The 22,424-nt window shown below is 41.9% G+C and overlaps 1 protein-coding gene across 6 annotated transcripts in view; it reads left to right on the top strand.

The window, feature by feature from the left end:
* rapgef2 (Rap guanine nucleotide exchange factor (GEF) 2) overlaps nucleotides 1-22,424 on the top strand; it is an 84,985-nt gene that overhangs the window by 36,730 nt on the left and 25,831 nt on the right. For 3 of the 6 annotated variants that reach the window (XM_036127204.1, XM_021320610.2, XM_021320617.2), the window contains 4 exons: nucleotides 13,369-13,500; nucleotides 17,997-18,174; nucleotides 20,847-20,983; nucleotides 22,297-22,424. The exon at nucleotides 22,297-22,424 is cut by the window's right edge and continues 31 nt beyond it. In XM_036127204.1, coding sequence (XP_035983097.1) covers nucleotides 13,369-13,500; nucleotides 17,997-18,174; nucleotides 20,847-20,983; nucleotides 22,297-22,424 — 575 coding nt within the window. Of the gene's footprint in view, nucleotides 1-4,175; nucleotides 4,833-13,368; nucleotides 13,501-17,996; nucleotides 18,175-20,846; nucleotides 20,984-22,296 lie in introns of those variants that run through there. The other 3 variants (XM_021320618.2, XM_021320619.2, XM_036127206.1) reach the window with 3 other exon arrangements.

Here is a 22,424-nt window from a genome sequence, read left to right as displayed (position 1 = left end):
GCACTGTGCGGGTGACAACAGCTTGAAAAATGAAGTAATCCCATGAGCTGCAGCAGCTATGAAAATGCAGTCTCTTTATTAGATCATTGTTCTCGCTCTTACAACGCCACTTAGAGCCGTCGTAATGGGACAGTTGTCATTGATTAATGTCCTTCCAGCACTTGGGTTACTGTTGACTTCCAAACAAATTCACTGAACAAGGTTAGAAACTGATCAATAAATCAAAGTCTGAGACTCTGATCTTGTAATGGACACTGTGGGTCTTTCAAAAGTTTCCCGATTATCATGTTTGTGCAAAAACGTTCAGGTGTGAGAGGAAATATTTAAATTTAGTCGCCTGTCGTTGATGTAGATTTACATGGTCAGATCTTCTGACTCCTTACAACCTCTGTTATGGACAGAGCCTTGCAGAAAGATCCATACTACCTGAGATGGACAGTGGTGCAGCAAAGATGTCCTGGTTTCAAATCCCAGCCAGGAGTCCTTAGGCATCAAGTTTGAATGTTCTCCCTGTGCATCTCTCTGGGTGCTCCAGCTTTTCCTCCTTTTTTATCAAAACCTAAACATTGAGGTCCACCGATGTGTTCACCCCCATTTAATCTGACTCCTCCGATTGATATCAAGTGCAACTAATTTCTTCTTTAAATCCAGCTGTATACTAAACTTAATCTAAACTATACCTTTGTAGCCTGAGCTACAAAGGTATAGTTTAGATCAAAGTATGGTGATGTTACAGAAGCCAAATGTTTGTAAGTTCACATTTTATTTATATAGCGGCAATTCACAGTACATGTCATCTTAAGGCACTTTACAAAGTCAAATTCAATCAAACCTTCTGGACAGACTAGTCAAAAAGTTAACTATCTAAGGAAACCCAGCAGATTTAATCAAGTCTTGACAAGCAGCAGGAATTATTTCTATGTTAGATGGTAATAGCGGATGATCTGTCTCCCTGGATGATGTCACAGCTAACACAACACCAGACCAGGTGTACCTTCTATGAAGAGAAAATAACAGAGAACAAGAAGTTAAAAGCTGAAATAACAAGAAACAATGCAAATTGGAGAGTAGTAGGAGAACTCAGCAGAGTGAAAGAAATAGATCCTGATGTCCTCCAGCAGCCTAAGCCTATAGCAGCATAACTATAGAGATAGCTCAGGGTAACATGAAAACTAAAATATTATGTCTTGTTGTGTCTGCGTGTTATATGTAATCTGTGTGCATCCAGAGCCGGTGTCTGTCTGAAACCAAATTTTAACTATGGTAAACATGGTGACAATAAAGATTCTTAATTCTTCATGTGTTAGAATGGCCCCGTCAAAGTCCGTAATGTAACAAAACCTGAAAAAGGTCTGGAGGTATTAATGCTTTTTTAGGAGATCACGTTTTCCTCCTATGTGGAATTCTACATTATTTGGTTAAAAAAGCAAACTTTGCAAATACAGACATCTCCATTAAATCTTTGAACATAAAACAACAGGGTCTAGAGTGTGTTTTATCCTTGTATGTCATTATTAGAGTATACCGTCTGTAGCTTTAGAATAGTAAAGGTTTTCCATGGTAGTGTTTCCAGTACCATTTTATTATTTTCATGTCAGCTGCTTTTATCTTAATTGATTTGAATAAAAAAAATCTAGATCTCCGTAGTGCCGTTTTTTAAATATTACCATAAAAGTACCTCAGATTTTAGGTCCACAGCTTGAAACACATCCCTGTGTTTCCATGTGTTTATATGCTGGAAGTTTAATGAGGTTTTTATTGCTCCGATACTTAGCATCAGCAAGTGAAACACCATGCATGGCCTTGCTTATCACACCCACGTTGGAGTCTGTTTACAAATGACACACGAAGCCACCCCCCACACCCCCTCTCTTGCATTTTGCACACCCTGCAAGTGAACATGAGTGCATTAATGTTACTCTGAGGGGGCGTTTTTTATGTAGCTGTCACAGTTATTGAAGGTCAGTGGTCTAATGGTCTGCTTCGTGCTTTTCCTTGAAATTTAGCTTGTGATTAGTCAGTAAAAAACCTGAATAATTGGTTTATTTGTCGCTGGAAAGCTTGAAATGAGGGGGGTTGGGTCAGAGGTTTTGGTATTCCCAAGACACGGTCTCGTTGCTGCGGTGATGTAATGATGCCCCTGTCCTCTTCCACCCCTCCCCGGGGCAATTGTTGGAGACATTAATGACTGGGCTGCTCGGCAAACCACCTGAGCTTTTTTTTGTTGTTGTTGTTTTGAAACATTACATCATGGCTCGGGGCAGGAAAGGTGATGTCATTCCGGGTCTCCAGGCTTCTCTCGCCCTCCTCCACCACCCACTCGCCTCCCCCGCTGCTTTGACTGGAGCTGCTCCAAAACCAGCTCGTCCGACGCTGCTTTTTAGGCACTGCCTGAGTTCTTCTTCAAGGCACCAGCTGCTGTCTGCAAACATAACAGAAATGAGTCAGAGGAACTATTGTTTAGTAGATTTGGTTGTGCTCTTGAAGGTGCACCCCACAGACTGCTACTCTGGGTCCCTGAGCAAGACCCTCAGCCCCAGAATGCTCCTGGGCGCTGCACAGTGGCAGCCCACTGCTCCCTAAGGGATGGGTTTAATGCAGAGGACACATTTCATCGCAATGTGTATTGCAATCACAAAGATAATTTATTTATGGAATAAACATTGGAGGTTCAATGCATGTGTGATTATTTTTAATGTTGTCTGAGAATGTAGCTCTTGTATGAAGCTGGATAATCGCCTCATGGAGATGTGCAGAGGCTGTTCAGGATTACTCTTATTGATTTCCCTGTTTCCCAGTTAATTGTGTAATCTCCCGATTTGACTTGAGATACTGAGCATTTCCCATGGCTGCTTCCTATGCGCAAGTTCAAATTCCGATTGCATATTATTTCTGGAAAACCGCACATTAAATTCTCTTTTAAGCTATTCGTCTTTGTTACCTAAAAAGTAAAAAGACAGAAAATGAAACAGAATTTTAGCTGACACTGTAATCACTGGTGGGAAAGGACAAATTAATCTCACATTAATAAATAATAATACATAAATGTTGGTCTGCTATATGGCAGCCAAACATTTTGAAATGACTGACTGGTTGTTTTCACATCTGAACTGCAGTTTTTTTGAATATTTGTCATATGTGACACTTTGAAAATCCTTTGTTTCTGTTTAATCTACCTTCTTTTTCATACTGCCAGCAAACACACAATAATAATAAACCTAATTTACTCAATTTAAAGGTCTGATATTTTATTTTTTCGTTTTTTCAGTGTGGCGTGACAGAAGTGTCAGAAGAATTTAATTTAAGGCTATTTTCACTTCTTGACCAGCGATGCCAATACATTTTTATGTTGCTCTTCCAGTTTGTGTGACAGAGCGGAGTCAACATGGCCTCCTTAATCATTTGAACCCTTCCTGGTGACGCTGCAGCATGTTGTAGTACAGCTGGATGAAGGTGAAGTGGCACGGTCTGCTGCCACTTTCTCTGTCTCTTTTATGCTCTCGCCTCCCTCCCTCCATTTCGGCATGTCTCACTGCCTCCGTCGCCACAGCAACTGAAGGCCCTGGAGGGTGTGTGCATGTTGGGGCGGGGGGGGGTGGATGGTTGGCTCGGTGGGTGCGGGGGCTTGTGCTCGCCTAGTTGCCATGGCTATCCCAGCTGAGTGGCGTCTACAGTGAGGCGTCGCTGCTGCCAGTCCCCGCAGCTGGACCTCCATCTCCTCTTCCTCTCCGTTTCAGCTCCTTCTCCTTTATTTTTTCGCTCCATCCAGCTCTCCGTACCATCCATCAACCTCTTCACTCCTTCTCCGAGGAAGTGCTACAACTTCCCCGCCCAGGAAATGGCTTTCCTGCAGCCCGTTACTATGCCAACCGAATCCAGCTGCTGTCTTGTGCTAAAAAGAGTGCAATGATTGCATTGTTCACTAGCTGCCCCCCCCCCCCGCTCCATGTCTTCATATTTTCATCAATCCATCTGTCTACCTTATGATTTTCTCCACCTTTTGATCCCTGCATCAGATTTTGCTCTTATTTCATCTCTCCATCTCTCATCCACCCCTTCTTCCATCTCTGTATATATGCCAGAGGAGCGTGTCCACAGCCGCTTTAACAGCATCGCTGTCAGACTGGGAGGAGGTCCTTACCCCCCCCCCCTCTCCTCCTCCACCCCTGACACACATCCATGCATGCCGCTCCAAACAAACCACTGGCTTTAACGTGCTGGATACCTCGGTGGAGGCTGCAGGCGTTTTAGGCTTGAAATACTCTAATGGTGCACAAAAGGCGGTTTTTTTTTTTTTAACGTGCGTGCGTGTTGCTTCACTTTCAGTACGAGGGAGAAGGAAGGAAGGAGAGAGAGAGAGGAAAGGCGGAGGGAGCGAACGTGAGTGAAAGTGTTGTCAGCCATTTTTCTCATCTTCTTTTTCCCGTTTTTCTGCTTTCTTCTCGGCACGCTGCTGCTGCTCCCCGACCGGAGATGTGACAGTGAGAAAAAAAAAGAAAAAGCGTCTCGCTTGGAAAATACGGATCCGTTATGCTTGCTCTCCACTATCCACCTTCCCCTGCGTGGTTTTTATGATCCAGCTGGAATAAAAGCAGGAGGTGTCGTTTCTTTGGAGAGTCCGACCAGGCCAAGAACGGGGGATACTCCCAAAACTATCCGGCGGAGACTGTGCAGCTAAGGGAGGGAAGAGGGGGGGGGAGGGGGGGCTTTTGAAGATGAGGGTAAAGCAGGTCCGGGATGTTAGCTGCTAGCCCGGTGAACATTTTATCATTATGAAACCATTAGCAGCATCAGACAGCAATGGAGTCCCGAGCCAGCAAGATAAAACCCCGGTAAGTAGCCTATTGACGTGCATCGTCTTTTATTTTTTTTCTCCTCCCCTCATCATTTATGACCCTGTAGATATGATTACCAGCCATGTAATGGACGTGCATCAGATTTCTATCGAGCCTGTGCAAGATGAATGAAGGCAGGGCAGACCAAGGACGCGATCAGAGGCTGGTCATTGCCCCTGTCAAGCCTCAGATGTGTGTCAGTGTGTTGTACTAGGAACGGCCGCCATGTGCTCGCTGTCACTGACGAAGCTCAAACGTACGCACAGATGCTTTAGTACTAGTTCTGCACGCTCATTAATATACGTATCAAATATAAAAAGAAACACTATTTTTATCATCTTGTGCTTTAGATGACAGAGTAGCACTAATTCTGATTTGGTTAGACAGATTCATGCTCTGGGTGTTAAATGACCGACTTCTCTGCCCTCGTTTTGTTTTGCAACGCACCAAGACGAGCTCGGTTCTCTAGAAGTGGCCACGGCAATAAATATGCGTTTGCTTGGAGGAAATTACGACGCATGAATCACATCTTTTTTTTTTTTTCATCGTCTATTGTTTTTCCATCATGGTAATATGGTGAATTAGAAATCCAGAAACCTATAATTTTTGTTATTTTTTTTTTTTTCACCAGCTGAGATGGTTACATCCGCTGGTAGTTTGCTGGTGGCGCTGTCCATGGTGCTGGAAGCAGCCTGCAGCTCCAGCAGACACTTTGAGGCCCGACTTACGCGGATTGATCGACTGTCAGCGCCGCTGGCATCACTCACACATTGAGACCACACACAGACACAGACTCAAGCACATGCAAGCAGCAGGCTGTACATCTTTGTGATGGACGGTGCCTGGCTTGCAGAGCACATATGCTGTGCGGGGGGAAAAAAATCACCTTAATATTCCTGTAATTGCCGTAAATGTGTCACTGCAGATGAGTTATCTCATCCTCTTTTCTCCCGGGTTGTGCTGTTTCCCTCAGGGAGGCTTACCGGATACTAAACCCTCTGACATGCTTCAGATGATATAATGCTTAACATTAATTTTTAAAATTGTTGTAGCCAATAAACAAAAATATTTGCATGTTTTGCATTTCCTTAGAAAAAAATACTGCAATATACAGGATGAAAACAGGGAGATCATTTATTTTTTTATTTTGTTATTATTCAGAAACCGTTTATATCCAAATTTAGTTGATCTATGCAAAAGGTAATACCAAATGTGAGACTGAAATTTTGAAACAAATGTAATAAAAACATTGAGCAAAACACCAAGACACAAATTATGTGCACTTTTTATACTTGTCTTACATTTGTAGTCTTTATATTGTATGTTTATAAGTGCCTTGGCCCAGTAGCCTTATTCTGTTTGCCATCCTGCATCTTCATTTGACTTTTGTTTTATTTAATTTTTTTGCATACAAATGAAGGCTTGTGTAAACAACAATTTATCTCAGCAGGGTACCCCCACTGGGCTAACAGATCCTATTACAGTAATGGCGTCATAATATTATGCCCTTCAGCATTGGCTGCCGTGGCAGCAGTTCCATGCCTGCTTATCTTACCCCTTAATACCTTTGATTTCCATTCTTATTGCAGCTTTTCACTGCAACAGTGGGAAACCATTATGGTTCAGCTGATCTTGATTTTCAGGTCTCTTCTGATTTTTCTCTGTAATGTCTTTGGGTTTTGGTGCTTGAATTTTCTTGAATACTATTTTTGAAACGGAGCTCAAATGTCAGTTTAAAAGGGTTGAGGCCAATCACTCTTATTGTGAATATCATGTTTTTTTATACTGCTTAAAGCTGAGTAAATAAAATAAAGTACAATTACTAATATGTACCAATTTTGTACAACTTTAAACCTACCCATGCAGATTTTAGCATATCCTCAAGTCCCTTGTTAGATTTTAGATAATAAATAAATAAAAGCTTTGTTCAGCTTAATATTTGAGAGGACAAAGCTCTGATTTATTAAGTTGCCAAATTGTACCTTTGCTGTAACTATGCAGGTGTCTTCGGGACAGTTAATTTTTATCATACCTGGTGTCAGATGGAGAGAGAGCAGTTGGTGTTACACAGCTCTGCAGTGGAACCGGGGATTTCACTATAGGATTAGTACATATTGCAATAATAACAGCATACCTTGTAAGTATTTCATTTAGAGTTAGTATACCTTTACTTTACCCTTATACTTATTTGTTTGACTGTACCACAACTCTAAATTCATAGTCAATGGCATTTGAAAGAAGTTATACAACTTGCAGCATGTTTCTTTGTCTCAGTGAAGAAAATAATTTCCTCACATCAAACTGTGTGGCTTGACTTGTGCGAGTCTGACTGATGGAGATGTAGCTGGTGAAGGGAAAGCCCAGAGAGCATAACCGACCCATTTAATGAGAAATCCTGCCAAAGGGATTTTAATCTCCTGATCCGAAAGGCTAAAGAAAGTGAGAGGCTGCTGCTTTGGTTAGGGAATGAGGATGCTTCCAGTTAACCTTTGGACACTGGCAGGATGCCATTTCTGAGCTAGTCTACAGTTATAATAACGTCGAACTGCACATTTCAAAGAATTTACATTACATAGTGTCGCCTTTTAATTTAACCTAAATCTGTAAACCACCGCTATTCAACTTTATCTGAGATCTAAATCTCTATTTGAGAAGTTTTCATATCTCTTCTGAATTAGAGTAGTATACCTCTGCAAGGGTGATGGAGTGTCTCAGGACAGATTCACGGCTTGTATGTGCAGCGGTAAAGAGATCGAGAGGCAGCCAGTGCTTCCACGCAGTAATCTAGGTCATTAGGTCTGTAATGTAATTTAAGGAGCACCACATCTGCTCACATGTAAGCAGAACTGAGAGTTGTGGCTTGGGCTTTAGAGCAGTGCCTAATCCCCCCGTGACTGCTGATTGGACGGGTTTTCAGCCCGTGGTTCTGCAGAGCCCATTTGTTGAATTTGGTGCAGAGCAGTCCAGAGATTCAGAGCCGAAGGCTGAAGAATCTTTACATGTTGGTGACTGAGTTCATGGTTGTTGTGTTTTTAACGTGTTTAAACTTCAGAATTAAAGTATGGATTTTTAAATCAATCGGAACCGTCAACACAGAGTAGATGTTTGGCCTTATTGTTGTGTACGTATTGGACAGGCTTAATGAGCATGTCATTACTTCACTGGTATCCAGTTTGACCCAGTCTCTTGTGATCCATTGGGCCGGAGAGGTCAGCAGATCCACGGTATGAATGGGTGCTGGCGTATTGACCGACAGACGGATGACCTAAATGAGAGGAGAGAAAGGATTACTTGTTTATTATCCGTTTGCTTTATCCATCTCCCAGACCCGCTCTTTGTTCCCCACATGCCTCTCTGACTGGTTCTGGAAACCAGTAAGGGTGTTTTAAGTATTAATAGTAAATAAATAGCCAAACTTTATTTTTATAGCATCTTTTGGTGATGGGTGAACACCATCACCAGGGTCAGAGTTATCGTGTAACGCTTTAACGGGTCTGAGGTGTACACCTGACCATAGAAGCCCTTAAGGTTAAAGGTGCAAAGCTACGTTTTTCCACTTTTTTTAAATAATTTACACATCAGTAGCTCCTTCTGATTGCATGCAAAGTTTTTCTGAAAGATTATCTCGTCCTGCTGGCGTATTAGTTGCTATTTTGGTGTTTTATGCTTTGTTTTTGCTCAATTTGTTAGTAAATAAACCCTTTTTTGTTTATCTCTAATAACAATGGAAGTGCGTAATGCGCATGGGCAGCAAGAGTTAAAACAAGGAAGCAACTAACAGCTTTTAGCATCTCACAGCATAATAATGAAGAAAGGCCCAAGATCCAGTGGAAAAAAAGCACAAAAAATATGATTCCAAGAGGGAAAATACTGGAACGTCGCTAGGAATCCAGTCTGAACGTTGGTGTTCAATGAAACGGACACTAAACCTGCCGAGGCTCAAATGTGACCGCAGAGTTGATTAATGTGAGTAAATGTTCTGATATGAGGCTCTCAAAGTTGCTGTAGATCTTTTTATTAATTTAATAACGTTGGTCTTCGATCCCGCCGAGCTGCTGCTTTACTGCGAGGCGTTGCAGAGGCTCAGTCCAGCATTATTTAATTTAGATTTATTAATTAAACTGGCATTATAATAGTTATGTGATACCATCACCAGATTCCACCACATCTGTTTATATCTGGTCCTCGCACCTTGTGCTATTTAGCCTCAAAAAGGACTACTATAAACTTATTTTCTAAAGATCAAATGGTTTTTGGTCTTTTTTTAAGCATATAACTTGGCTATGTTCCTTTAACACTAACATTTTAAAGTTAACTCCGGTAGAGACACCAAAGCAGTCTTTCTATTGGTTCCAGTTTGGAGTTTTGCTACAACCCCCCCATCCCAGTCTGGAGATTATTGAAGTTGTTCTAATTCAGATAAAGTAAAGTACTGTTGCAATGATGTAAATGTGAAGAAATGTTATTTATTCACTTCTTAAAATCAACATTCTTACAGCAGAAAACTTTCTCAAGTGAAATAAATTGCTTTAGTTGTGATTGCAGTGATTGCTTAGAAACATGGACGGATTAAATATAATTTAGGTTCCTCAGACCAGACTGAGCAGCAGAAGTTGTCTAATCTATGAAATCATGCTGTTAGGAGCAAACGGGCATTTAACTGAAGGCAATGTTCACTCAGCCATTTCATTTCATCCATGAAAATGTGTTGACTATCTGATTTAAGAGGAGTAATGTACAGCAGCAATGTGATTGGTTCTAAAACCCAACCCTGAGGGACGCCACAGGAATGGCCATTTGAATCTGATTATTGATCTGAACATGTACCTGTTTAAAGGGTCATATTAGAAAAAAACCTCAACATGTACTCTCAGTAAGTTAAATCTAAAATTTTATTTTTATAGTACAATCCAAGTTTTTGTAAAAATAGCAAAATATTATAACCATTCAGCCATTTGTAATTGGTTTTCTTTGATTGCTGCACAATGTTTCTGTCACCAAACCAATTAAAGAAGAATAGATCTATCTTTTACATGCATTTCTGTATTGGCCATGAAGCCCAAAGCCTTTTTGAAGTTTGATTAGACAGCTTAGTACATAAACAACGTAGCTATTTGGAGTTTGGTTTTGTGATACAAAGATCTTAGTTTCCTGAGTGAAACTTCCTGCTAACTTGATCTTGTGCATCAACATCCGTCTAATTCTAAATATAAGCAGCCACACTGTCAGCTCTAATTGCGCTTGTTTTTTGTGTTACACTGAAAGCCTCAAAAGGCCAGTGTGACAAGACTCTGTCGCCTCTGTCATGGAAAGACAACCAAGGATTCATCACACGACGTCGTCCAGCTAGTAGTAACAACCAGGAATCCAGCTGCAGGCGTTCACATCGACGCGGTGATGGGAGGAGGCGGCCCGGGGGGTATTAGCCACTGACTGGGTCCTCCGGTCGACCATTTTGGTTGGCGCAGCCAGCCAGATAATTAAACGTGATGGAAATCTTTGACACACTGTAATCACATCACACCTCAGTGCTGCAAGAGCTCCACTGTCTGGCTCCCGGTCTCCTGTCACTGGCGCTGAAAGGCACTTTGTGAATTGATACGTCTATTTTTTTTTTTCACATTTTCCCCTCACAACGGCGCAGAAATAAATTGCTCTCTGAATCAGGTCAGTGCAACAGCTCTTCCGCGATCTTCAGCTCTCTTTGTTGGCAGACTCGAGCTCTCCTTTAGCAAAACTAGTCTCCTGTTTTGCCGCCATCCAAAAAAAACCCTACGATGAAGCCATAATTTAAGACGTGCAATCAGAAACTAAACTGTTTTTCTTTCATTTGAATCTCTTAGTCGAGCCCCTCTTTAACAGCTCGTATGAAATATTGGCCTGTTTTCATGTCTAGGGAAAGCTTTAAAATAAACAGAATTCAAAGACATTCAGCTCAAACAGCTTGGAGGAGACTCTAAACCAAATGTTCTCCAGATGTTTAGATTTTGCTCCAACTTTCCTGCCTCATGACGACTAAAGTTGGCTCATTAAATCAGACCAATTTGAGTTTTTGGGTTTGAAAATCTAATATTAATGATCTGCCACAGCCAAAAGTGAAGTTGAAAGGGACTCTGAGGAAATGATTCCACTTCCATGTATCTAATAAATATATATTTGGTAAATAAAACATATGGACTATAAAATATTCACATCTGCACACACCATGAACCAGTTTCAGCTGCTGGATAAAACTCTTCGTTCACCCTTTTGACTTTTTCTAATTAGAAATGATTCAATTGAATTTAATAACCTCACAAATACAACTGAATGCAATGATTTACTATATGACGTATATGTACTTGATATACATAGTCAAGTGAGAAGTATAAACTTAAATTGCCCAACCTAGTTTCCATATACATTATTCTATAATATTTCTAGCCGCTTCTGCTTACATAACCATATTAACGGTTTTACCATATAAATACTTTCTTTATTCATCTGTTACAATCAACTTGTACCTTTAGTTTTAACCATTTATTATTTGAAAGATGGATTTATTCCCAACATACTGTGCTTTAAATAATTATACAAGGCGATATAGGTTTCTCAGCAGTGATTACTTAATGTATGAACTCGGTTAATATTTATCAAGTATCTCTGGTATGTGAGGTTAAGGTTTATTGGTAGCATTTTCATTGAAGCAGTTTAAAGAAATTCAGCAATATATGAATAATTCACCTATTTGTGAAAGAGCTGAATGTGTATTTATGAAGGGAATCTGAGGATATTGACCCTGCAGATATTCATTTTTTAAAGGCGCCTCAGACTTTTAATGAATCACTAATTAAAACATTACCTCTGTTTTGTTTTGGCACGAGTAAAAACAGCCTCACTAAATGCAATTTAAGGAAACCACAAAGCATTTGCATCTGTAGAAGTTGCTCGTGTCTGCTCTGTTCCTCGGTTCGGGGTTTCTAATGTATTTTAAATTTTGGGGTCATCTCCATAGAGGAGTGGTTGGCCTGTTTACTCTATTTTAATTACAGCTGCTACTTTATGCAGCATGAATTACTCAGAGGGGTTTCCCCCCAATTTCTGCCTCTCCTTCCTTTAGTTTATTCAAGTTGTGAGGCGTTAATTAGAGAATTTCCTTCTGTCATCAGAATGCCTTTCTTTCCCTGCACTCCAGCACCATTTTAATAAAAAGCCTGCGTTTTGACACTGTAATAGTTATTTTCTTCAGAGTCTGAGCCCCTGGAGAGTTTATTTTGTCAGTTTTATTCCCGCTTTGGCTTTATGTAATAGCAGGTTTATTGAGCTCTTAAACTGACATCTTGATGCACATTAAGGCAGACACGCATTTTTCAAAGGTTAAACTGTTTTGGTGCGTTCACACCGAACACGGTTGAGGCGATCTGAGTGGGGGATTTACATATTATCCGTACGTAAAAGGCGCGATCAGAGCGGTGAAGCGACCCGTGGTGCGGTGACTTTTGCTGGAGTTCAAAAATCTGAACGTTGCTGTCAAATCGCGTCACTGCAACCAATCGGGGACTCTTGTTGTTGTGACACGCGGTGAAGGAGCGCAGCGGAGACGAAGCTTTTTCTCAGTCAAAATGGGAGAAAGAAAGGAAGGCTCTTTAGAGGCTTGTGGGTGGCTTTGAAAAAGGTAGTTTTAATTTAGCACTAAAAAGGATTTTTAAATCATTCTCCCTTCGTCCTCCTCTTGTAGCTCCAGAAATCCACTTTGTTGAGTTGAACAGAAGCGGATAGAAACTCCTCCTGTTTGGTGACCCGCTGATGCTGGTGTCACCGTTTGGGCGGTGCAGCAGGAAATGTCCGCGTTCTGTGTGAACGCACCATTAGAGTAGATCAATTATTGGTATTTCTTTTTGCCGCTTCTTGTTGTTATAATAACAGATTTTATATAAAGTGAATATTTTGCAGAAACACATATTTTAATGTTCTTTTAATCTTGGGTAATCACACCTGAGAAATCAATTATTAGCCAATTTTCTTGCTTTGTTTTTTTCTTTCACAGTTAAAGGTTAGGATAACAAGCTTTCCTTTTGATTTTTTTTTGTTTCTTTTTTAAACCTATAAAGGTTTTTAATCAAATTATCCCAATTTTAAAATTCTGCACATTATTTTGTTTCTTCCATGGATTTTTTAAATTTAATTTTGAGAAATTTGCGTGAATTTATTCCCCGTGTTGATGTGAAGCAGCAGCGTAATTGACATAAACCAACCTTTCAATAATGTTTGACCTACAAGCAACGAGTAATATTGAGTCACTTTACATAGTTGTTTGTTCAGGCTTAAAAATCTATTTCAAAGTCTCTAATTAACTTCTAGAAATGTCAGAAAAATTTTAGATTTGCTCTCCAGTGTCCCCCCCCACACACACACAGACCCCAGGACAACACGGCGCTGGGCGGCAGTCAGCATGTATGTTAGCGTGGGTGACCAGAGGCGCTGCTGGGCTGACTGATACTGACCATGTGTGTGTATGTTGTGTGTGTGTGTATGTATATGTGTGTGTGTGCAGCTCCCTGCAGACTTCAGCAGACTGCACCTGGCCGACGGCTTACACCCACAGGTGACCCACGTCTCCTCCAGCCACTCAGGATGTAGTATCACCAGTGACTCTGGAAGCAGCAGCCTGTCAGACATTTACCAGGTAAGGCCTCCGCTCGCCGGCTCTGGACCCCGGCTAGTGAAGCAGGTGTGTGGTAGCTGTAGACGAGCTGAGGATGTCTCCGTATGAATTATCCGGCCTTTTTCCGAGGGATTCAGTAAAAACGACATTTGAGGTCTTGATTGTGAGGCGTTTCGGATTAGATAAAACAGCAGAAGCCTTAAATGTGTTCATAAATGGAATAAGAATGGAACTGACCTCCAGCTAGTTGGGGAAAACCTCCTCCTTGAAAACCGGCCCTGTGTGAATTCTCAATAATCTTATTAAGCGGAGCGTTTCCCCACCATAATTCAAAGGTTTTGCTGCCAGAAAGGCTGCAGGACGCTGACAGGAGACCGCGGCTGCTCTGCAGGCGGTGAGCAGACAGGCTGGATGCTGCCGAGCAGGTGGTCCTACCCACATCCTGCCTCCATCTCTGCCTTTTCATCACTTAGGAGGCAGAAGCACCGGAGTCCTGGAGAGTCGGCTCCTCTTATGTAATAGCTTTATGCTAATCTGCGGCTAAAATCACTCACCGACATCAAAGAATGACTTTTTCTGATGTTCAGACGTTGCATGAAGAAGTGACAGTAAAATGTTGAGGGAATATTAGGAGCCCTGGAATATAAATTCAGCTTAGAGGAACACATGACACCAAATGTCATGAGTATAGATTTACCCCAAAACCTGAAGCTAATCCTCTTAACGCCACGCAGCCAGCCCATTGGTCCATAACGCGGTCACCTGCTGTGTTCCTGTTCCTGTTTGTTTGGTCGGGTTCTGGTGACTCTGCCCAGGGCCACCTTCAGTCACAGTCTCTGTGACGTCTCGCTGCGTTCTGATTCAGTCCTGGTTGGCAGGTTACGGCGGCGTGGCTGTGAGTTTGGCTCGTTTGGCTCGTGGCACAGGCGGCTGTGTGTGCACGTCAGGCTGCAGCGGGTTAAACAGGCTTTACTGTCTGCAGTCTGATCCTGGCCTCGCCGCCATCTGCTCACAGCTCTGTGACGGCTTCTGGATCGGCCTCTGTCTCAGTCACAGGAGAACCCTTTCCTCCGTGAAAGGGTTCTCCTGCAAACTTTAGCCCATTTGTCTTTTTGCACTTTTTCTTCAGTTCCCTCCTTCGTTTTACTTCCTGTTTATCTGTTTAATCACTAGAGAGCTCTCTGGTAATTGACCTATGTGTTCAATTGTACGATTTATGAGTTGCAACGGTCCATTTCCCTCATATCTGCTGCTTTATTGTCAGAAATTCTGAATAAATTGTAACTTTTTACCTTTTAAATGGGCAATGGCAGCTTTTCATCAGTCTAAGGCCAATAAATGTGTTTCACCAGCATTTAATTTCCCTTATGGATTAGTAAAGTATTTTTGAAGTGAAATAGTTCACCCTTAGCTGTGAAGGTGGGGTGTCTCAATTGTTTCTGTCATAAATATAAATACTTTATCACTTAATGTAGTTTATGACGCTATATCCACTGCAGTTACAGGTTGAAATGTTCTGGTGCCAGCATTACAAGGAGCAAATATAAAATCTGTTTTAATTTTAACATACTGATCTTATTTATTTTGGTAAACAAAAAGACGAAGGGAAAAGTTCAATACTTCTGTTTAAATTGAATGTAAAAAGGAAGAAAAAAACGCTGTAGTGTCTGGTTTTGCATTTCTACATACTTACATTCATAATAACAAGCTTTAAATACCAAGAATGAGGATTAATGCATTTTTAAGCAATCATACAGCAGAATATGATCAGCCTGTGCAATATCACGGTTGCAAAAGCCTGTTTGGATGCAACGTTTAGTACGATTTACTCCAGGTGTCATACTCCGCCTATTGATGACATCTTCAGCCACGCCAGACCTGATATATATCATTAATGGCTGCTGTCCTGAGAACAATGTTTAACAGTAAAGAAAGACAAATTTCAGGAATGTTTTTCTGCAGTATTTCTGCATGTAAAAGTTTTCCTGATATTGTGCAGCTTTACTGTCTTGGTAAAACATTATTGAAAAATCTAAACATGTTTAACAATAAAGTAGATTTAATTTTTATGTGGTTACATTTTGTCTTGGAAGTTTGTTCAGCTCATATTATAAATTAGTAAAAGATGTAATTTTGTCTCAACTCTAATGATTTTAGCATTAGAATAAACACCCTAATCTGTTAAGCATCAATTCTAGTTCTTCTCCACAAGCAAAAAAATTGCAGAGACCACCATAATGTCTACCTTAATGTTTTTTTTTTTAATATTTATGTTTAGCTTTTATATTGCTTTAAACAAGCATAGCAGAAGAGAATAATATGACTTCTGCGGGTTTGTAAACTCTGTCACAAATACTTGCATGCTAGGTCAAATATATATTATATATAATCAGTAAATGCTGTGTTTCCTGAAACGCTGCCCCGCTTCTCTGTGGAATGTGTTTCCCACCGCCTGCGTGAAGGGCCAATGGCGGGGCGGGGCGGGGCGGGGCGGGGCCGGGCGGGGGGGGCAACCCTGGGAAATGGAACCCAGCCTAATCGCTGTCGGGAAATGGGACTCAGCCTAAACGCTGTCGTCAGATGATCCCTCAGAGGAAATGAGGGCTTGATCCAGACTTTTTTCTAGCTTTAAAGTTGTAAAAATTGTAAAAACAAAAAGGAATGAATGAATTAGTTGCAAAAGAAGGAATTGGTCTTATTTTGTTCTGTGATTGCCTTTCATGCGGTAACCTTTATATCGTTATATATTTGTGTGAAGGAGGAGCATTATAACAGCTGTATAAGGTCAGATCACTGCTCTTCTTTTGGGTTTGTTGCTTTTCCTAACTTCTCGAGTTCTAAACAGATCAGCGGGCTGCTTAGCGTTTTATTCCTTTGAGACCAGAATAAGCACAACTCTCTTTTTTTCCTATAATGTTGCCGATGCTGTGATGAATTACTGGGCGGTCCGGATTATTGACGGAGAATCTGAGTGGCGTAACGACGAGGCCTCCCTCCTGCTCTGAGCCTCCGCATCAGCTGCACGTCACTGCCAGCATGGCGCACTGTTTGTGTGTGAATAAATCATGATATTGGTCCTTTGAAAGCATTGATCCAAGAATAGCCGGCATGAAATATTCACAGCACCTGACTTTCCCACTGACTCCCAATGCTGGCTGCGGGTTTATGACTTTTTTGACACATGCTTCATGTCTGTAGGAGAAACAAAACCAAAACCTCCCTTTTGCCTTAGCAAGTGTAGCAAAGAAACACATTTTAATAGAATATTTTGTCTAAATTGTATCACACTTGATAACCAAGGCCTTCCAGTTGACGTTATTTGGACAGTTTTATGGTATTTGCAGGAATAAAACTGCTTTCTCCAGCATCATCTCCGCAGACCCTGGTTTTGGCTCCGCCCAGCGGATTTCGCTCCAGTGGGAGCCAAATGGCCAGTCAGATGCTGAATCATTAACGAGGCCTTTTCCACATGGCGTTAGAGGAGAAATGACACGGGGGGCGTCTGAGCGAGGCTCAGAACATAAAAAAATCAGAAGCAGACCGGCGGTCCGGTAGGCGAAGATGCGTCTGGCTCTGAGGTTGTGCGAACAGTTTGCTCAGGCAACCTGCTCCCCTGTTTCTGGTAAACATCCTAAAGCTGGACAACATTTTGCGGTAAGTGGACGCCTCGCCGGCTGGCGTCAGGGCCGACGTTTTGCGTTTTTGCTGGTTGTCTCTGTGCACTGCAAAAAGGAAACTAAAAATAAGTGAAAAGTTCTTGAAATGTGTGTATTTGTCCTTGATTTGAGCAGGGAAATAAGATGATCTGTCAATGGAATGAGTGTTTTGACCCCTAAAATAAGATATTTAGATAAACTGCACTTGAAATAAGATGATGGAGATGATTTGTCCCTATTTTAAGTGCAAAAATCTTATTCCATTGGCAAATAGTCTTATTTACCTGCTCAAATCAAAGACAAACACACTGATTTTAAGAAAATCTTGCTTATTTTTAGTTCAGTTTTTGCACGGTGGGAGCTTTTCTTGTGGTGAGCGAGGTCCAGGCGACGCCAACACAACGGCTCTGATTGCAGCGCTGGTGCACCGGTTACCTCATCATGGTCTCCTCTTATCTGTGCACATATTTTATCTGCTGCTTTCAGAGAACAGGATCTGACTGGAGTTCTGCTGGGTGGTGGTAGAAGAAAGTTGGTATTTAATTAGCTTCTGCTATGCCTAGCAACCTGTTTGATACGCAGAGTTGTCTCTTTTTACGCCATGCCTCATGTCACCTGATGGTTTGAATCTGTACAGTCTGGGTGTGTTTGGTACGAAAGTGGCTGCTGCAGAGTGAGGATGGCTTCAGCGTGAAGCTGCTGGGCATTGATTGTGTTTCCAAGCCGCGCAGCGATGTGATGAGCATCCATGTGTCCTCCGGTCGCTGCTGAAGATCTTTGAGCTGTCGATGGAGCGGCTCCGTCCCTCGGCGCAACGCTCCTTCCACGCAGACTCATCCCTGATCCCTTTGCTCCCGCCAGGCCACAGAGAACGAGCCGGGCGACATGGACCTGAGCGGCCTGCCGGAGACCGCGGTGGACTCCGAGGAGGACGATGACGAGGAGGACATCGAGCGAGCCTCCGACCCCCTCATGAGCCGGGACATCGTTCGTGACTGCCTGGAGAAGGATCCCATGGACAGGACGGACGATGACATAGGTGAGCGGCTGGGGGAGGGTTTTTACCTCCTTCGGTTGTTAGAAACACGAGCACACTGCAAAAACGGACCTAAAATAAGTAAAATGTTCTTAGAACTTGTGTTTTTATCCTTGATTTGAGCAGGTAAATACGATTATCTGCCAATGGAATGAGTATTTTTACCCCTAAAATAGGATAATTAGACATCCTGCACTTAAAATAAGATGATGAAGGTGACTTGTTCCTATTTTAGGTGCAAAAATCTTATTCCAATGGCAGACAATCTTATTTGCCTGCTCAAATCAAGGACAGATACACTCATTTTATGAAGATTTTACTTATTTTTAGTTCCATTTTTGCAGTGCACAATGTGCTTCTCCTGACTTCTTCTACGTTCGCAGTCTATCTTAAGAACCACGAGCCTCATTGTTCCTGCCTGGGACTCTGCTCCGTCTCCCAGTTTGGAATAAAAGCCACTCGTTCCACTCTTATTCAAATGAGCCACGGTAAATATTCACGGCTCCCATGGCTGTGGCGTTGGCTTTCGAGTAATTCTCAAAGCCACATCGGGCTTTTCGTATCATATCCCTTAAAGCTATGACTCAACTCCAGCTCCGATGATAGGCGTGTTTTTTAAAAAAAAAAAACAACTAAGTACACAGAGCCGCGGCTTAGCAGCTGATGTGGACTGTGGGTGAGGACGATGCAGAGAGAGAGAAGGAGCCAGTGCCAGCCCTTCCCCCTCCGTTGGCTGATCTCCCTGCTGTACTACCCCCTCCCTCTGCCGGGAGGCTTTTCTAGGTCACTCCAGCACATCCTCGCGCCTCACCTCTCCCAGCGCATTAAACTTTCAGCGATATCGCAGCTTCACACACGATGCTGTTGCCATGCCAAGCCCAGGTCAGCCGGTGCACTAGACCGCTGCTGGTCAGGACCCAGGCAGGAGCTCCTCTGCAGCTTTTTCCTTTCGCTGGATGGAGCTGTGGAGAGCCTGAGTGACGCGCTCAGTAGCTTAGGCACAGAAACATTAAATCCAGCTTTTAAGCAATCTGATTTTTTTTATTTTATCTATTTTAAATCAAATATTTAAGTTTAGAATCATGAGATTAATCTGCAATAGATATAAATTAGTTGTTGGGAACAGAATTGGCGTCATGTAGGTGCAGCTCGGAACAATTAAGAAGATAAATGGTTATAACAGGTCAAACGTCTACACTGCAAAAAGGGAACTAAAAAGAAGTAAAAATTTCTTGAAATGAGTGTATTTTTCCTTGATTTGAGCAGATAAATAGTGACTATTTGCCAATGGAATAAGATTTTTGCACTTAAAATAGGAAACATTTCATCTCTAAAATAAGATAATTAGATATCCTGCACTTGAAATAAGACGATGGAGATGAATTGTTCCATATTTTAAGTGCAAAACTCTTATTCCATTGGCAAATAGTCTTAATTACCTGCTCAAATCAAGGAAAATTACAATGACTTTAAGAAAATTTTGCTTACTTTTAGCTCCCTCTTTGCAGTGTAATGGATATTTGGATATCTCATACTATAATGGACAGAATACCAGTTTCTTAAAACTCAAATATGTGATGTCATGATGGCTCAATGCTCTCTTTCCTGGAACAGTTCCAGCCAGGATTCAGAGGAATTTCTGTGCCTAATGCCAAAGGACTCGGACAGCTAGGGGGGTTGAAGTCAACCCACCGCACCTTTTGGACGCCAAGCGAGGAAGTCGTAGCTCCACTTCGGCTGACTTATGTAGGGACTGAATCAACTTCCTGACTCCACAGGGTGATGACAGGCGGTTTGAGCAACCAGCTAACTGGAGGGTTTACAACAAACACACACCTGACTGCTGCAAGGTGCCGCGTCACATCAGTTCTCACCATTATTGGACATGGTTGCTCTGAAGTAGACTGGAAAGATTACAGGACTTCAGCTTCTTCTCTGGATGCTGTGCTTGAAAATACCAACAAAAAAAAAAACTTACAACGTTGGATGCCTCTGAAAGGTTGGACCGCTTAGAGGAGGACATGCCCGTCTCCCACCCTAAACCACCTTTGGTTCCTCCATGCCGGCCGATTCTTTTTGTAGGATGGAGCCGTTTTACGACATTAAAGTGTAGGAATTATATGATATAAAGCTTATTGCTTGAACCATAACTTTATAAACCCTTAGTTTATCTTGTTACTGGTGACCCAGCCATGTCTAATCATGTAAGAATCTTGTAAAACTAAAGTTTGCATGGTTGGATAGCTGCGTTAAGAAATGAATTGTATTCAGTTCTTTTGAAGAATTGTTATGATTTTAATGCAGCTTGGCAGAGCATGATGAAGATCCAGCGGAGCTGCAGTTTGTCCAACAACTCCTTCAACTCTCAGAGGTCACAGTGTGATTCGTCAGCCATATTTCTTGGCTTTCTTCACAGCTTTCTATCAATACAATTGATATTTGGCTTGGTCCCCTGGCCATAATGATTCCTCTGTCGGCTCCATAACGATTGTGGTGATGGTGAAGCTCGGCCTCCAGCTCGTGTCTTCTTGGCTCGGTGGAGGGGAGAAGCTGGAGCCAGCTTGCCAGCAGCGCTGCTCGCCCTCTCGCTCCCGTCTCAGAGCCAAAGCTCTTACAGTGTTTGATGGTATTTCTCTGAATGGCCCCGCCGTCTCTCCTTTTGTCCCTCCTCTCAGAGCAATTACTGGAGTTCATGCATCAGCTGCCAGCGTTTGCCAACATGACCATGTCGGTGAGGAGGGAACTCTGCGCCGTCATGGTCTTCGCCGTGGTGGAGCGAGCCGGCACCATCGTTCTCAACGATGGAGAGGAGGTGCGTGTCGCCGCATATTTGTGCCGTTCTTTTTCGGTCTTAAATCACATTTATTTATGTGTCTGTTTCTCTGGAAAGGGACCCCAGTCTCACCTCTACACACCAACAAATCTTTTTCCCTCCATTGTGCGTTTTCCTCTGCTCTATTAACCCTGAATGGCTCACATTGCTTTCTACTTGACCCCTGAGGCTCCCAGAGCTAGACTCCCAGGACGAGACGCAGCATTCGGTTTCAGCGAAGACAATTTGTTTATTTTTACTATGTTGCACTTGAACAAAAGAGAGAAAAATGTGTCTCCAAGGCTGTGATTCGATGATAAATGGATGCTTTCAGGATTCATTTAGCATCTTATCACCATATGTGAGGCTGCACGCTGTCAGATTTGGAGTAATCTTTGTAAAAATACATATTTTTACTCTGAAAACTACATTTGTTGATCTGAAACAAACACGCAACTGTTGCAGCGGTGCTTATTTGAGCTATTTAAGACCTCTTACCATTTCTGCATCCCATGAGGAGAGTACGAAACCATCCGCCGGTCTGTTTTCTGTTTGATAAATGGCTCTGACTCTTTTTACGGGACTCCAGCTGTTTAAAATACAACCATTTATCACTTGATCTTGTAAGTAAGTCTGTAGAACAACGTTCATTTGATCTAAAATCAGCTCAAAATGCTTTAGAAGTGTCAAAACAAACGAGAATTAAATCTACAGCAAACCATAACATATTGAACAATTGTGATATAAAACCTTAAAAACAGCAAGGTTAAAAATTACAAGCATACATAGAAAAGTGATAAATATAATACGATAAGATTAAGATGTCATCTAAAATCCATGTTAAAATGTATATCTTGTACTTTTTTGTATAATTATTGAGGTAAGTTATTAAAGAGTTGGTATATGGTTGAAAAACGCTATTATAAGGAATTTGTATTAAATTAGCAGTAGATGGTTGCATTGATCAAGAGGGAATATAGTTAGAAAATATAATACATTTGTAATGAAGACTGGGTTAGGGCTTTTTAATTTAATGTAATTGAATTGAATTGATTCCCTTGTGGTTATGTCAGCAAATAAGGCGTTAAAATGACATAGATTAACATTTCTGCATCTGCTGCATGTCAGAAATCATATTTATTTTAATTAAATAATACCTGAAACCATTTTATTCATAATCAGAAATCTAAATCTCTGAAAATATCTCTGCAGCTGCATTTCTCTCCTCCCTTTCTTCAACACGGTTGTTTTGGTCTGTGTTTTGAAGATCTTGCTGCAAACAAACTGTTTTCTTTGGCGTTTTCTGGCTGCAGCTGGACTCTTGGTCGGTGATCCTAAACGGCTCCGTGGAGGTGACCCACCCTGACGGCCGGACGGAGATGCTGTGCATGGGCAACAGCTTTGGCGTGTCTCCCACCATGGAGAAGGAGTTTATGAAAGG

Source organism: Fundulus heteroclitus, chromosome 23, assembly GCF_011125445.2.
Source record: "Fundulus heteroclitus isolate FHET01 chromosome 23, MU-UCD_Fhet_4.1, whole genome shotgun sequence".
Lineage (NCBI taxonomy): Eukaryota > Metazoa > Chordata > Actinopteri > Cyprinodontiformes > Fundulidae > Fundulus > Fundulus heteroclitus.
The sequence above is the reverse complement of the archived record's forward strand: the minus strand, read 5'-3'. Positions and strand labels throughout refer to the sequence as shown.